General features: G+C 53.3%; 1 protein-coding gene across 1 annotated transcript in view; it reads right to left on the bottom strand.

The window, feature by feature from the left end:
• CCND2 (cyclin D2) overlaps nt 1-13118 on the bottom strand; it is a 31677-nt gene extending 18559 nt beyond the window's left edge. Inside the window, exons 1-3 of the mRNA XM_054445484.2 lie at nt 12580-13118; nt 10593-10808; nt 7891-8050 (exon numbers count right to left, since the gene is read on the bottom strand). Of these exons, the coding sequence (XP_054301459.1) occupies nt 7891-8050; nt 10593-10808; nt 12580-12774 (571 nt within the window). The 5' untranslated portion in view covers nt 12775-13118. The remainder of the gene's footprint in view (nt 1-7890; nt 8051-10592; nt 10809-12579) is intronic.
• Between the last annotated feature and the right edge of the window lie 4186 nt (nt 13119-17304).

The following is a 17304-nucleotide window of genomic DNA, read 5'->3' as shown; positions in this document are numbered from 1 at the left end:
TCTGGAAACCAGCAGGCATAGGGGGAACAGGTGCACCGGTTGCACAGGGAGACTCTACCTCCCTTTTTGTTTTACTAAGAAGATTTTCAGGGGAGTCCTCTTGGGGACACTGTCCCATCCCACAGAATTGGGGAGCACTATGTGCATGAACTTGGCTGCCTCTCAGCAGCTCAGAGTGGCACCAAAGGAGTAGTGTGTTCCCACAGCCAGAGGAGAAGAGCTGCTGGAGACCAGGACGGCGGCCGTGCTGCCCTCCGTTGCCCGCTACACAGGAGACGAGCATCTTCCTCAGGATCCCTGAGCATGCCCCACCTCTCCTCCAGGTTAGTCAAATACTGAGGCAACATCAGCCCTCCAGCTAGGTCCAGACGTGGGTCTGTGGGCAAGTCACTTCCTCTTTCCAAGGGCTTGGTTTCCCATTTGTCTAATAATGGGTTGGGTGAGACAAATGTTTTTCTAACTTCTAGCTGCAACTTATTAATGGGTCATGAAATGCATTTGTGGGTCGTGACCAGCATTTTTTGTTGTTGTTCTCCTTTAACCAAATAGAGTAGGATAGAAAGTATCAGGCTCACTGCATGTAGTTAAGAGTAAATATTGTTCGGAGAAACTTTTGTATCAGTTTGATATACTTGTACAAGTGTCCTGAGTTGTGTTATAAAATGTATTCCTTCCTTCACGGCTTCCGTCAAGAGTTTAAAGATGTAGGCAGGATAACCTCCCAGGTGCCTCACAGCTCTCCTTTGCTCTTACTTGAGGATCTGGAATGGGAATGACTCCCAAGGAGAAGAACAATGAAGAGACAATAGAATGGATCACGGCGTCTACCAGCCGGCAAATTCACAAAGCAGCCCTCTCCACAGAGCGGTGTTACTTCCCTGTAGCACCAGGGCTGCCGCAGGACCACTCTCAAGGACATCCCCCTCTCTACCGGTAGGGGATACTGAACAGAGAGAAAAACAGAAAAATCAAACATCGTTTCATCTGTGCACTAGCTTCCTAGCTGTACTTAGCCAACCCCCACCCTCAACTGTGGAAAGCTCCGCCTACCCAATGCAGCCATTCCTGGAAACCATCAGCTTTGTCGCTATGACAGGATGGAGAAATGGTCACAATAGCCTCTCAGAAGAAGGAAGCAGAAAACCAAACTGCATGCATGCATGCGACAATGAAGATTACAACCATGGGTAAATACATACATACATGCCTATGGATGAACTGGAAGGATGCACGGAAAATAAAAGCTGTTCTGTTAGGTGGGAGAAACACAGATGAGTTTGTAAAATTTGCATGTAATATTATTTTAACAAATAAAAACCAGGTATAAATTTCTCAGCAATCTCAAGTCTCTTGATCAAAAATGCCAACAAGCTATATGCTGGTGCAGAAGGCACGCTCAGGGGTGAGGGTGTACCCTCTCCATCCTTAACTGCCCACCTGGAGAGATGAGATGCTGGTGACTTCCTGAGATCCTCCTCCTGCAGCAGAGAGAGAGGCAATGAACCGATCAGCAACCCATTCTGATCGACTCGTTACAATGTGCTCCTCCCTGTTCCAGGCAGCATGGAGGACTCCCCCCAAAACATACAACATTGAGACTTCTTAAGGCTGGGCATCAACGCATTAGATAGTAGAGGATGGTGTGCTATAATGGCTAGGTCTGTACTACTATATGGATAACTTCTGAAGAAACTTCTCAAAAAAAGGAGGCTCTTGAAGGCTGGGCGCAGTGGCTCACATCTGTAATCCCAGCACTTTGGGAGGCCGAGGTGGGTAGATGACCTGTGGTTCGAAGTTCAAGACCAGTCTGGCCAACATGGTGAAACCCTGTCTCTACTAAAAATACAAAAATTAGCCAGGCATGGCGGCACGTGCCTGTAATCCCAGCTATCCCGGAGGCTGAGGCAGGAGAATCACTTGAACCCGGGAGTGGGAGGTTGCAGTGAGCAGAGATTATGCCACGCACTCCAGCCTGGGTGACAGAGCAAGACTCTGTCTCAAAAAAAAAAGAAAAAGAAAATAAAAAAAAAAGAAAGGAGGCTCTTGAGTGAAGAGGAGCATTTGAGACACTTCTCAGAAGACTCTCCAGGGAGATGGGAAGGATTTGGAGAGTAGACCCAAAAAGCTCCAAGCTGGAACGTGGAGTGCAGGGAGCTTGGGCAGCCTCCACTCCTGCCCCAGTCCCCACCAGACCCAGGAAGGCCTTTCTCCAGGTTGCTGCATCTGGGGATCCGAAGAGAGCAGGAGCAGCCACACGCCTTGCCATGGGGAACAGAGGCCGTCCCAGGGCCTAGGGCTCCAGCTCCCCTCCAAACAAAGCAGACCTCTGGAGAACACAGCTCACTGGTTCAGAGTATTAGCTCTGGAATCAGACTGAGGTTGAATCTCCATCCCACCACCTACCAAGTGTGTGAAGATGAGCAAGTTACCTGACCTCTCTGAGTCTTCATTTTCTGATCTGCAAATAATGAGAACAGCAATACCCACGTCGTAGTGCTGTTCTGAGGATTCACTTAAAATAATCCTTGTAAAAGCACAGTGCCTGGTTCAAGGTAAGAAATGAATGTCAGCCAGCATCCTCCCCAACCTGCCCCTCCTCTGCTGTCACTCCTGGGACTTCCTGCAGGACTGTGGTGGGGAGTTCTGACTGGAGATGCTCTCCAGCGTCTGGAGGGATGAGGAGAAAGGCGCCCAGCATCCCTGGATTGCAAGCAGATGCAGGGAGCAGGCCAAGCAGGCCAAGCAGGCCAAGCAGGCCAGGAAGAATGAGGGCTCTGTGCTTCCTGGAGAATCTGTCACTATCCAGTTGTGTATGTGTCCCAGAAATGACATCATCGAGTCCCCAAAGTCTCCTGCTGCTTTGCAGAACTGGGAGAAAGTGCAGCCCCACAGGGAAATGAAAAGAACCCCATGAACACTCAGCGAATGGAAGAGAGAAGTTGGCAACTCTAACCCAGCACATTCCACAATTCATTGAGATGCAGTTCACCCGAGCCAAGGAACGATGCCCACATAACCAGGAACACCCGACATTCTCGCCTCCCTCCTGGCAAAATGGTGGAGGCAAAGGACACACCTTAGGGGAATCCCAGCTGGACCCACAGGCGCCAGGGGCAGCTCTGGTGTGGGCTGCATGCTTGCTCATGACAGCGGTGATGATGGTGAGGTATTAATAAAAAGGAGCTTGAAATTCATCTGTTTCAAACATCTCCTTTTACAGGTGAATCAATGAAGTCTTGGGAGATGAAGTGATCTGGCTCACGTCACTCACCGTGAGTGTTGGGCCTGGGATCCGGATGAGACTTTGAGACTCTGGATCCAGAGCTCTTCGTAACTTACTGGAAGCTGACCAGCTCCTCAAAGTCACCTCCCATATACCACTCGGGAGGACAGTGCAGCCTTTTATGTCAGAAGTGGGAGAAGAGCCCCAAAGGTGGCGCTCTGGCTCAGGAATCAAAGGACTTGGGTCCCAGCCCCAGCCCCAGCACCAGCAAGCACAAAAGGCTTATCCTCCCAAGGACGCCCTGGGAGCCCCTGGGGGTACCGCTGGGCTCCCTCACCGGGGCACGGGCCCTGAGAAGTGCTCCATTTCATCAACTTGGTATCTGTATTTCTTGGTAGGATTTTACTGAATAAAGAGTTCAGAGCTAAGTAAGTTTAAAACCACAGAACACATGGTCCTGCCCAGTACATTTAGCACCCATCATTTTGGCTATGGTGGCCGAGGTCTTGGGGTGCAGGGCTGATGGCTTTGCTTCTGTTCACCAATAGGGGGAGAGAGATACGCACTCTGAGGCTAAAGAAGAAAGGGAAGGCCAGGTCAGGCTTTCCCCATCTCTCTCTCCAACCTGCGGTCAGGTGGAAATTCAAAGGGCCAGAACCAGAGTGTCCACAGACCAGGGACGTCACTGGGCACGCACCTCATCTGCCACCCCCAGAAGAGGACCAGCATACCCTGTCCTTGTGGGGCAGGGCCGCCATGACAAGGGAATGCCCATGCAACTGCAAGGCCTGCTGGGAGGAGCTGGGGAGGGGGCTGGTTGGAGGGCGATGAGCAGCCTGCTACCCATTCATCTTACAGCCAGAGGGAAGAGCGATGGCAAGCACCACACTGCCTGGCTGCTTGTCCCCACAGGGTATGCTAACGACTTCCCCTCAGTCCCATGACCTCGCGGCTTCAGGGGCTGCTCAGAGACTTGCAGATGGAAAGATGGGTTTCCATTCTTCCTTCCCAGCACCCATCAAGGCAAAATCTCCCACTCTAGATCAAGGGCCAAGTCATCGAACTTCTCTGGGCCACAAATGTCTCCCTCTCACTTGGGGATGGAATCTGAGAGAACACCCGTAGGTAAAGCCAGGACAGGGGCTAGGACAGCACAATGGGTTCCAGTCAACACTGGGGCTCTGGCCTTGGTGTGGGGAGGCCTGGGGGTGGCTATCGTGTGTGACACAAATACCAAGGTGCAGCATCTTAGAGTGGGCTTCTAGTGAATAAAGAGGGGATGTGGGTGCCTGGGGAGGGAGGGTGAGCACCTTCCCCTCCCCGTTGCCAGGTGTAAACTCAATGCCATTGGCTCTGCTAGACTAACTGGAATCATCCGCCGAGCATGATATCACATTTCAAGAATCTCCCAATGCCACAGCGTGAACCCAGGTCATCTCCAATGGCCTTCTTTCCTTGCTTGCAGACCTGGGTGCTCTATCAGCAGAGCTGCAACCAGGGAAGCTATGGCTCAGTTCTGCTTCCCCAGTTTTGGAGACTCCAGGAACAGGAATGCTAGGAGCTGTAGTCAGGAAGATCCCCCACCCAACCCACCCATGCCTGCACTGACCAGGACCTGCTGCAGAGGGATACCAGCAGCTTGCGGCCCTTGCTCTTCCAGAAGCCATTTTAGGCTGAGCAGGGAAGGAAGGAGGGCTCCTCTCTGCCTTGCCACCAACTTAACCCAGAGCCCCATAAAGCAAGACCGCCACTTCGCCACACTTCCGTGGCCCCTCTGTGTTCTCCTGCTCTCCGTTCCCCTTTCACACACACATACGCTCCCCACACACTGCAGAACCACTGCCAGCTCTTTCACAACCAGCTTTTCCCATCAAATAGCTGCACGGCCTGAGGGTTGGCTGCCATGTCTCGGGACCCCCACCCTCCACACACTGTGGACCTCCAAGACCCTGGCCGCAGGTGTTTCATCAGCTCCAGGACGGAACATCCAGGACTGGGAGAAAAGGAGGGAAGTGTGCGATATGAGGAGCAGGTGAGGGCAACAGCTCGGGTTGGGGAATCTGCATCTCCTACCTCTGCTCCTCAGCCACTCTGTGCCCGCTACTGGCCAGAGTCCTGGGTCGTCGCCCATTCGTCATACCCTGGCTCCACAACGCACAATCTCCTCTCCATGGAAGGTGTCTCCTTCAAGAAAAGCGGCCTTTGGTGTTTGTACTGTGAGGCCAACTGTTGTAAAACTCCACGCAGCCAGGATTCTATGTGACTCAGTCAGTTGCACAAACCCAAGTGCAGATGAGGGAAAGCATCGTCTTGCGATACAGGCCCCTCCTTTCCAGACCCAGGAAACTGCCGAGGACCTCGCTGTGCTCTGCCCAGTCCACGCCTGAGGCTTAGAGGACCTCCCTGTGCTCTGCCCAGTCCACGCCTGAGGCTTAGTGCTTAGCACACGATTTTCATTTGGTTTGGGGGTGTCCTTTCCCAGTCCCTGACCAAAGCTAGTTCAAGGCCCCCAAAACACAGTCTTTATAACCGCCTCCGTCTCCCTTTGGGCCTCTGTCCTCAGTCCCTGAATCCCAGGCTCCCTACTCTGGCCCCGGAGTTGGCAGCCAGCCCAAAGATCTGGGCAAGAAGGCCACGGGTGGGGGATGGGATCCCCAGTTTTCCAGAATGGGTCTAGACGGAATCTGGGGATCTGCCCACACCCGGGTAACTCCACCCAGCACCCCTACTCCAATCAGAGATCAAAGAGGGGGAAGGGGCAGATAGACCCCAAAAGATGTTAGTCAAGAGACAGTGTTAAGCAGAGCTCTGGCTATCAACAGCTGGGCAATGGGGGAGTTTAGGGTCGGGGGTCAGCTGTCCTTGGGCCAGAGAGAAAGAACTGGCTGACCCCTCCCCCACAGTGACTCATGATGAGAGAGAGAGGAAGGAGACAGCCAAGCCTGGGAGACAAAATGACAGGTCACTGGAGGACTGACCTCTCGGGCCCGGGCCAGACAGCAGAAGGGAAGGAAGCCAGAGTGCCCACTACCCAAAAGGCAGCAGGGGTCCACAGGGGTCCTAAGAACCGCCCCCAGGACTGCAGGAAGGATAATGGACTCTCCCACCAAGGGGCACAGGGCGCATGTGCACGCCATGAGGCCTGGCCTGCATCCAGAAGAACAGGACTACAGAAAACCAGCAAGGGGAAACCTGTGCCCTAGATGAACAGGCAGGGGGCCGGGAGGACTCCAACTCAAGCCTGCAAGTGCAGAACACACAGGTCCTGCCGGAAACAGGTAAGGGCAGCCAGAAAAGGAAAGCCATCATATCCACTTTAGTCGGAACAGTTAAAATCAGGGTTAAAATCGGAGACGGTAACATTTTCACAATTAGTGAAGGTCCAACCTACACTTCCAGTTTACAAAGCACGTCCACGTGCATCACCTCTTTCTGATTTTAATTTTCCTAGCTGCTCTGAAAAGGCTGTAGGATGATGTATCAATAGGCTTGTTTTGGAGATGAAGAAGCTGGGGTTCAGAGAGGTTAAGCAGCCAATTAAAGGTCACCCACTGATATGTAGCAAAGCCTGACTTTTTGACTGTGAGCACAGGGCATATGCACTACATTGTACGTTATATAATCATCCGTAGAACTCATGAGTAACATGTAACAACGTACTGAAAAAAGTTACCACCTGAATCCCCCTAGCAACTTAACTACTCTTGGCAAATTTGAGGTGAACCACACCAAAAGGTCTTCCCAAGTGATCAGCTTTTTACCTAAGGTTTCTGATTGTCAAAACATGAACTCCTGACATCTCTCCCTGGGATGAGTAAGGTTCCAGGGTCTCTGCCATGGCCACTACCAAGAAAAAAAAAACAACAAAAAACCAGCAGACACTGGCCAAGGCTGTTTAATAAGACAACAGCAAACCACTGCCTTTAGTTTATTAGGAAACTACAAAGCAAATGGGCCAGTAGGAACGATGTATCAATTGTGGGACCCACGTAGCAGGCAGAATTGCAATGTTAAAGGCTGCGGCCAAAATCAAAACACCTCCACATGAACTGAGGGCATCAGAACCCAGCGCTCAGAAAGTAAAGCCTCACTGAAAGCCAACCAGGTTCACTCCCGCGCCCAGTGGGACAAACAGCTAGAGAAGCGAACAGCTAGAAGGCCATAAATGCCCTACAGTAAAAAAAAAGAATTTCTTCGGTCTCCCTTACCACTAATCAAGGCAGGCAGCATATTTATCTTGACGTTGTTCCTTTAACCTGTATTTGCCCCCATCCCCCCCCGAGATTTCCTCTTGGGCTTACCTCCAAGCCATCCTTTTCCTTAAAAGATTAAAGATTTGAACACAACCAGTGAGCAGTATATGTAATCTTCAAAGAGCACTTTAGCCATCATAAAGAATATCTTAACAGGCACTAATTTTTTTGCCTTAACCACACCTGTCCTCATAAACCATTTATGAGTTTAGCAGAGAAAGCGAATATACAAAGCTCAGATAAAGTTAAATAAAAAGCAACCCAGGAATGAAACTTCAGACTTTAGACTACTCGAGACCACCCCTCCTCCAAACTCCTAAACTAAAATGAAAGTTCGTACGGCCTTTTGCCTCTCCCTGGACATCTCCCAAAAGAGCTCTCCCGTCCCCCTCCCTGGCTCAAGCCTCATCTTACCGGTGGCACACAGAGCAATGAAGGTCTGGGCATGCTTGCGGATCAGAGACAGCTTCTCCCGCTGCTGGGGCAGCTTGCGCAAGATGTGCTCAATGAAGTCATGAGGAGTGACAGCTGCCAGGTTCCACTTCAACTTCCCCAGCACCACCAGTTCCCACTCCTGGAGGAGAAGGCAGGAAGAGAAGAGGAGAATCTAAGATCCACAAGCTGACCTGGTGTAGGGGGCTGGGGGTTGGGCTCCAGACCAGTTTTAAGGCTGCTCATTAGGACGTGGCTGCTAGATTGTAAGGCGGGCCCATTTGTCAATGTGCCCCTGAAGCTTTGAAGTTGTTGACAGCTCTTCTTATGCTTCAAATGTCAGGCTCCACTGAAAATAATGAGAGCCCAGGTAGCTGTTGCCAAGATTCTATTTTCTTCTACTTCGTTTCCACTCCAGCTCCCCTTACCCCCTCCCAACCCTGACTTGCCCGCAATACTGCTTCCCGCCCACCCAGAAAGCTGAACCTACAATGAGATACCGCCAAGGTCATTGTGGCCCTTTCATGGTAATTTATTGTATATGTCTCTATCACCGAATTAATAGTCTTTTTAATCTTCATGGAAAAATGATGCACACAGATAAAGCTCAAAATAAGGTTCCTTGGCCCAACTCCTTGGCAACCAATTAGCTTGCTTTTACTCAGTGCCAAAAAGTGCCTTTATCTCTCTGCTGCTCACACTCCCCTTTTACACATCAGGCAGAAACTCTGGGGATGTGACACTCAGCCCTTTCACCTAAATGTTTCACGGGCCGTTGTCATCATGACTAAAGGACCACATGGTCATTAGCAACCCCATTTTGCAGATGGAGGTGATTTGGGGCAAGGTGAGGGTGCCTGCTCAGTGTCACAGCATCCCTCAGTGCAAGTGTGGGGACCACACAACCCTGTCTCTTTTGGGTCTCTCACCAGCAACCCATCTGAAAAAAAACCTTGTTTCCCTCTTTCACTGAGATACTTATGGGAAACTGTGCTCAAAGGGAAACAGTGCAAAATAAAACATTAAAAATATCGTATGTGCTACCAGAAAATATGCCTATCCACTGAGCTGTCATCAGAAGAATGAGAGGCAGGGCCTGTTTGCCAATGCATCCTCTCTCCATTCACCTGGAGAACCTGGAATCTCTTTCATTTGCTAAACCAGCAACCAGAGCACCAGTCCCACAGCTGTGGGGCCGGGGGTGATTCCCTTTCCCTCCCAGACCTCAGCCTTCTCATTTGTAAAACAGGACTCTTCCAAATCCCAACTTCTGGGATAAAGGGAATAGGAAAAAGCCAAGTTTGTTTGGAGCAATATATTGCTTGGCTAGTCTTGGAAAGATTTGGGTGTCCTGAAGAACATGTGAATTCACCATCCTCTTGAAACAAATGAACCATATGAAGATGATTTTTCCTGCTCTCTCATGAGAAAAACAAATTGCTTCCCAATTCTAACAATGTTTTCTTCATAAGCTTTAAAATCTGCCTTGGCTTTCTGTGGACAGCTCGGGTAAAGCACCCCAATAAACTACTAAACCACCACCATCTTCAAAGATGGCTTGAAATGCCAGCCCTTCCTCTTCACAGGGTACTGCGAGTACGAACCACTGGTCTTGCACCATTATTAAAGGAAGCAGATCTCCCAGAAGAAAGCACCTTTCTAGGCCTCTCGGACCAAACCAGAAGCAGCTAAAACCTGGCAGCGGTTCAAAGGTGAAGTCATTCAGGCCCCTCTCCACATTCTCGGCAATTCCTCCCCCAACCTTGTGCATGTCTTCCACTAGATGGCAGCAGAGCCCCAGAAAGGAAGGCTCCTCACAAAGAGCTCAGTTCAAGAAGCCAGCCTCAGCCCTGTAGACTTTGTGCAGGCCCTGCCAGTAAGGAGGGGGAGGGGGCGGGAAGGAGGGGGTGCTTTTCTCAACAGTGCAAAGAGGGGTGTGCAAACCCCTGAAAGTGGGCCTTGGAGCCGCTCTTCCATCCAGTACAGCTGCAATATGGTCGTCTTATATGTCAAGCTGCAGGGAAAAGGAGTTAGATCGGGTGGGAAAAAGGTTCCCTGGTAGAAAACCAGAGATAAGACAGGATCCCTGGGGTTGTAGAGATGTCACAGTCCCACTGGAGGTAGGAACCCAGGCCTCGGACTCCTTCAGTGAAAGGCCACATTTTGACTTTGCTCAAAAGTCAATGAACTGATATTTAGTGAACAGCTATTATGTGTTGGTATCTTGAGACTTCGTAGATATAGAGGGCATTACCTTTGAACTCCAAGTTTTTAGGAGACACCACAGCCACACACCTATGATGTGAACACATTCTCAGACTATTTTTGGAAATTTGGAATTTAATTAAAATATTATCACTGTTAATTAAAATATTCCACGCGTCCCCTACACACACGCATACACAGTTGCAAATGAGTCTCACCAACCCAAATCTCCATGAGGATCTTATTCACAGATGTAGCCTCAGTGCTGGGCACGGAGCCTGGGCACATAGTAGGAACACAAAAACAATAGACAGTGGTTTCCTATTAAATGAGCTATCGCCCATAAGTGGGTAAATTCTATTGGTGGGGTCACTTTGGATCCCAAGAATTTGCTCTGGAAGTGGTGAGTAGAAAGCATATTGCTGGCCAGGGGAAAGCGGGAATCGCAGAAAGGAAGGGAGGAAGGGGCCGGTCATTACCAGCAGCTCCTGAGGCTTGATTGAGTTGTCGGTGTAAATGCACAGCTTCTCCGCAGTCAGCGGGCTGGTCTCTTTGAGTTTGGAGGCCAGGAACATGCAGACAGCACCCAGGAGTTGCAGATGGGACTTCGGAGTCGGGACCCCAGCCAAGAAACGGTCCAGGTAATTCATGGCCAGAGGGAAGACCTCTTCTTCGCACTTCTGTTCCTCACAGACCTATAATGGGAGTGGGAAAGGGTTGGAGGGCGGGGGTGGAGAGCATAGCATCAGCAAAAGAGAGAAAGAATAAAAAAGCATAATCTATGGAAACAAAAAAAATTAATTTTTCTGTGGGGAAGGGGGAGGGGAGTAGAATGCGTGATAAGAATAAAGAACAAAGATGAGGAAACTGGGGTGAATCAGAATAGCCCATCAGTGCTTTGGTATTCCCAGGGAGCCTATAAAAGGGGGTGAACTACAGCTCCAAAACGGGGAGTCGGAGAAGTGCGCAGCAGCCGCGGCAGCTCCGCGACGCTCCCTTTGGCTACTCCTTCGCGCACTCTAACTCACTCACTCTTTTTTGGATTTCGTCATCTTTTCAAAAAATCAATAAAAATATTCTGGAGGCTCCGGGGGTCCACTTCTTGGTCTCATCCGGATCCCCAGATCCTCCTCTATCATTCCCGACAATTGGAAAAAATGTCTGGGGGGGTCCGTGCGGCCCAGGGGCCGCTATTGGGGGGGCGGGTGGGGAGAGGTGGGGAAGAGAGGGGGAGGGAGGAGAGGAGGAAGAGCGCCGCAGCCTCGGCAGCTGGAGTCGGAGCAGGGGGGGGATGGTTTCAAAAAATAATTAAAAATCGAGGAAATATCCTAGAAAAGCCCTTTTGGCGTGAAAACCCCAAAGAGGAGCCAGGCTTCCCGAAACAGAGGTTTCGGGTGCCAGAAAGGTCTGTATTCCGACCCCTGGGGCTTTGGATCCCGGGAGGAAACTTGAAGGGGTGAGCGCCGCGGCGGGAGTGTCCGGCTGCGGCCCACAAGGACAGAAACTAGGGAACGTGGTGACGAGCTAGGGGGAAGACGGGAGCAGGGAGCCCTGGAAAGAGGCACGGGGGGCTCTAACCTCTCCTTTAGGGGTGACCCGATATCCCCCCTACACACACCCCCTCCCCCCCCTTCCTACCCCACCCAAATCTCCGCACCGAGGAAGCTGGAAAACCAAACTGTAAGTAATCTTCGTGAGGTGGGGGGTGGGGGAGAGGGCACGATTAAAAGTGGGGTGGCCGGGATAACGGGGTGCGAGGGTAAGCGGGCGACGTTTCCCAGCCTTTCCAAAGGGAGTTTGCAAAGCAACATGGCGAAACCACTGCAGGTCCAGAGCTGTGCATACGTGGGCACACGGCTCGCTGGGCAAAGGCTTGGAGTGAGGGGCAAGAAGTGGTTCTTTTGGGTTCCCCTGAAACACACGTTTCTTCAATGGGACTTCCGGGGCTCCTGAATTCCCCGTTTCTCTCCTTCTCCCTCCTCCCTCCACCTCCCCCGTGAAGTGCCAGCGCGGAGTTGCGACCACATGCGGGGGGACCTGAGGCCAAGACGTATTTGCTCTGGCCTTTTGGGGGGGTTGCCTTTCTACTCGGGGTCCCGATTTCAGGCCCCTGCTCCCTTCCTGGCCGCGGGGCAAGCAGCCGCGGGGCTTCGCAAAAGACAGGTCGCGAGGGGGGTGGGAAGAAGAGGCAGACACATGCAGGCACACGCGCGCGGGATGCTCCCCCACCCCCGCCCAGGACAGCCTCGCTTCTCCCAGATTTTCCTCCCCCCTCTCCCTCCCCAGTTTATCTGGAGAGGAACAGAAATGAAGCCACGCGTCTCGCCAAAAGGCGCGCGGTAACCTCCCGCACAGGAGCCGGGAGGCCGGCGCGGGGATCGCCCTCTCCCGGGTTTAGGGCTCCGGCCGGGGGCCCGAGAATCCGGAGGGGTCCTGGCTCCTAGCGAGCGCCGCCCCCCGACCTACCTCCAGCATCCAGGTGGCCACCATTCTGCGCATGTAGGGTTGGATGTCCTTCTGCACGCACTTGAAGTAGGAGCACTGCGGAAGGTAGCGCTCCTCGATGGTGAGCAGGTTCTGCAGGACGCGGTCGTCTTGGAGCAGGTTGCGGTCCCGCACGGCCCTGCGGACCGGGTCCACCTCGCAGCACAGCAGCTCCATGACCAGCCCGGCGACCCCTCTCTCTCTCCTGCTTTCTCCGGTCTGGAAAAGTGTTTTTCTGTTTTTGTCTTTTGGAAGGGGAGGGGAAAGGGTTCCCCTTACCTCCTTCCTTTGGCTAAATAGGGGGTTTTCGGGGGAGAGGTGAGGGCAGAGAGAGAAGGTGGAGCAGAAGAGAGGCGAGGATTGGGTGGTGGGCGAGCAGAGCCTCGGGGCTGCCTCACTCGCACCGGTCCTCCCCTTCAAACTGGTCTCGCTCTCCCCTACTCGCTCTTCTCCGCTCTGAGGCGGTGACGCAAGCTGGCTGGGCAGTTAGCTCTCCTCCCTCTCCCCGCGCTCCCCGCTCTGGTTCCTCCTCCCCTTTCCTCCCCTCCCGGTCCTCCCCTCCTCCTTTCAATCTCTCCCTCCCTCCCTCCTTTTCCCCTCTCGTTATTAAGGAGAACAGCAGCTGGCCCGACCTAACTTCAAACGCGGTCCCCCGCCACCCCCCACCCCTCTCCCTCCATCCAGCCCTGCATGCCAGGGGCCCCGGACAGGGCAACCCACAAAAAACTACCGATTCCTATTTCTGCCCTCTAATTTCACTCATTCTGTAGGTGTAGCACGCCAAAATACGACCCTCCAACTTTGGTTTCTTCAAAACGGATCCTAATCCTCCTGCCCTTGTATTTAACATCCAGGAATGTAGGGTAGATTATTTGAAGATGGGGTGACCTCAGACAATTTAGAAATAGGTCCCTTAAGTGAAAAATAAGGGAGGGGGTGATTTTAGAAAATAGCAACCTCGCATACCCAGAGATAAAGGTCATGTCCCTGAAGTTTGTGTTCCTGATAACTTCGAAGCTGTTTCAAAAGTCCCTATTAAAGGGACCAGAACAACGTCCCTTCTGCCCCCCTGCAGAGTGTGTGCAGAGGAAGACGAGGGAGGGAGGGGTGGGTGTTAGGAAGGAAGGGGGATGCTTCTCTGGAGGGATAGAATGTGATCCTCGAGCAGAAACTATCGTGTTTCTGGGGGCTCTTCGGGCGCCGTGGGGCGACGCGGTGCAGCGTCTAGGGCCGCCGCAGGCCGGGGGCAGGGCTCCCAGCGGTTCCTCCGCGGCCAGCGGCCACGCAGGAAAAACCCGCTTCCTCGCCCCTGCATCTGCTGACAAGCAGCCCGAGGTGTCTGCGCTGAGCGTGGCCACACCGATACGGCTTTCTAGGAAATGGCCCGGGAGGGGGAGGGGGCGAGTGAGGGATTAGGTCTGGCTCCCCCTCGCTCCCCCTGCGCAAACACCACCACCCCTTCCTTTCCCCGGAGGCATGAGGCCTCCACCCCCGGTCCTTCGCCCGCATCCTCGCCGACCCCTCCGGTTTCGCGCCTCACTCGCCAGGCTTTCTCCCTGGGAGCCGACTGCGGTGAGGTCGCCGCCAGCACGATCGGCCCTGACACGTGCTCTAACGCATCCTTGAGTCAAGGCTGTCTTTACAGGAGATATGATCTGGTGGCGTTTCTTCACCTCCTTCCTCCTGTCACCCCCCCCCCCCCACCCTGCCCTTTGGTGTATTTCACTCCAGGAGGAAGGGGAGAGACCAGCGCCCTGATGTGCTGGCCAAGCTGGCACGTGCAGCGGGCATGGCGTGGCTCGAGCTCTCTGGGCACACCGAGGCCGACCGAGTACCTCCCTCACCCAGAGAGGGGGCCCGGGCAGGGGCGCGGAGAGCCAGCAAGGCGGGGTGGGGCGCGGGCTGGGTGAGCCGTACACTAGGTTCCCTGCAAGGCGGAGGAGGGGAGCAAATAAACTAGAGGTGCAAGCGATTAACTCAGGCCCCGGAGCCAGCCTCTTTAAACGAGGGTGGGGCGGAAGGGGTGGTGAGGGGGAAAGGAGGGGATATCGCTTTAAAAGGGTGAGTAAGAGTTTGGGGCGCCGTCTCCCCTCCCTCTATTTGCATAGCCAATAGCTCTGGGGCTCCTGCTACTGCGCGCTGATTGTTACCGGGCAGATTACTTTTTTTTTTTTTTTTTTTTTTTTTTTTTAGTAGGACGCGTTCCCCACTACATCAAAAGGAAGCCAAGGGAGGGCGGAGGGAGAGCGGGCGCTGGGCGGGCGAAAGCTGGGAAGAGGCCCGGCCGCCTCCGACCTTATCAATAGCAGCGGGAATGAGTATCCCATCTCCTATATGTAAAGAAAGGGGAGGGAAGGGGCGGGCGAGGAAAATGTCTAATTGCTGTGGAAGCCATTAGCTTTCAGGAAGAAAAAAAGCTCGCTGAAAAACCCAAGTTGCAAACTCAAAATGAAACAGTCCAGCGCCGCGGATGACACCCGGGCCGAATACCGTGTACACCCGCACACAGTCGGTCCCGAAACAATCACCTATTGGTTTTAGTCACCTTGGGCTTCCCGACTTAAGCTTTTGAGTCACCCCGGATAAGTACATTCACTTACATTTTAAGACCCCATAAGGGAATTACTCCAATTTCACCTAAGCCACCTTTGAGCGGATCAAAGAAAGTTGCAGCGGGGAGAGCGGAGAGAAGGAGGGAGCGCGGGAGGTATTTATAAAGTATAAATCTAACCCGACAGGCAAGGACAGAGGCCGCCGGGGCTCCCAGCCTCAGGACATCACTTGATAGCTCTGCGAGCAAGGTCTCTTCCACCCCCACTCCACACACCCCCCTTCTCGGGGGAAAGGCATCCAGAGCTCTGGGTCTCCCGAAGTGGGGGCAGGGGGGGCGAGGAAGAAGCGGGTGGTCGTCCCGGGGCCTAGCCCACCCCGAGGAGAATGCCTGGGTGGCGAGTCCTCCTGTCTCGGGAGTGAGCAGAGGGCCCTCTCGCCCCTTCCCTCTCCCCCTCCCCCCTATTCCATCTTGCTTTACAGAGAAATTCCAGCGGGGAGGGGGCAGCGAATGGGAGGGGCAGAGAGGGTCGCGGCCGGATGCCCCCCCTTCCCGGCGCCCTCTGCATTCATGGAGACCCGCAAGTTCGGGCGCTTCCCGCGTGGCAGGCTCGCCTCTTGAAGTTCCCCTGTCCACTTCCCCTTCCGATTACTGACTGTTCCCGAGCGTGAAGCTCGCCATCGAATCCAATCCTCGGTGGTTTTGCAGACTCTCACACGTGGGGTGGGGCGTGAGAGGGTGCGGAGGTTGGCAGGAATGTCTCTAGGAGGCTTGGACTGGAAACTGAGTTTTCCCTTTTGGTCGCCACTCCAGCCATGTGTTAAAACCCTAATTTCTTGTTAAAATGCACTCCACCTAGCACGCGGGAAAAGGCATGTTGCCTTCTAGGCAAAAGTGCACATTTTCTTTCAGTGTAGACTTAGGTTTCAAGAAAAAAGCGCAAGAGCCTGTGCTCTGGCTTTGAAGTCCAAACTGATCACCGTGGCGCGGGGGTGGGGGGCGGCGAGAGGGGGTGGAATGTTGGTTCTTACTTATCTCTTTTTCACCCTTCACGGAAAAAAAAAATACATATATATATATATATATATATATATATATATATATATATATCTTCCATGTAGGACTGGTGATAAACTTTAGCGAACGCCAGTTTTATTGGACTTTTATCCCTTTTCCGGCCGGCTCCCCACCCTCTACGCTAGCGTTTTGGAGTTTCGGTTGGAAAGTGTACAAAGCCTGGAGGTGGAGGGTGCAGCAGGGTGTTGGGTGTTTATAGGCACTTTTCTGCAGAAGCCTGCAGCACTAAGCACACATACTCCCAAGCTCACCTGGCGGATGCCTGCCGGCCAGGTGATTCCGCGGTCGGCTCAAGGCCCGGGAGCAGCGCGAGTTCGAGTCCCGCCTTCTCCGCGCAGGGGCGCCTAGGCCAGGTGCGGACCGGGGAGTGACTGAGTTCAGGCTCAGAAATGGGAGCCACCGCCTTCCCCTCGGCTCCCCCAAGCTGTGTTTGTGTTTCTCCGTGGAGGGATGGATGGTCGATCAAAACCGAAAACCCGACTGGCAAAATGCGAGGGGACACATAAATCCGAGGGGACACATAGGAGGCACATCAAGAGGAAGGAGGGAGTACAGGCAAAGTAGAAAAATGCGGACAAGGAAAAGAGGGAAACGTCGGGAAGCGGAGAGCACGGGGGAGGAGGGTGGGTGGGGACCGGCAGTGCCATTGCAGGTGTGAACTCGCTTCCGGGACCCTCTGGTCGCAGCCGCGCCCACCGGGGCGCTGGGGCGCTGGGCCGCTGCGTTCTGGAAGGGGGCAGAGTCCGCCCGGCCTGTGCATCCGCACTCCCTTCGGCGAATTTCGGCTTGGACGGGGCTGGATTACTGAGGCGGCAGATGCGACAGGCGTGAGTTAAGAAGGCGAGCGCCTGCCGTCTGTCACCCACCTAGCATCTCACTCCCCTCCCTTAGGGAAAAAAAAAAAAAAAAATTAAAAGACCCGAACTTCCCCCTCTTCCTGTCTGATTCAGCTTAGGACACGCCTCACGCGGCCGAAAATAGCTCTGGAAATACATTTGCTTTACAAAAGTGAATTTTCCAATAAGCTTTGGGGCGGGGGGCGTCCGGCGGTCGGCGTCGGGGGGCCCTGCCTCCCGGGA

This window comes from Pongo pygmaeus, chromosome 10, assembly GCF_028885625.2.
Source record: "Pongo pygmaeus isolate AG05252 chromosome 10, NHGRI_mPonPyg2-v2.0_pri, whole genome shotgun sequence".
Lineage (NCBI taxonomy): Eukaryota > Metazoa > Chordata > Mammalia > Primates > Hominidae > Pongo > Pongo pygmaeus.
This window is presented reverse-complemented; position numbering and strand designations above follow the sequence as displayed.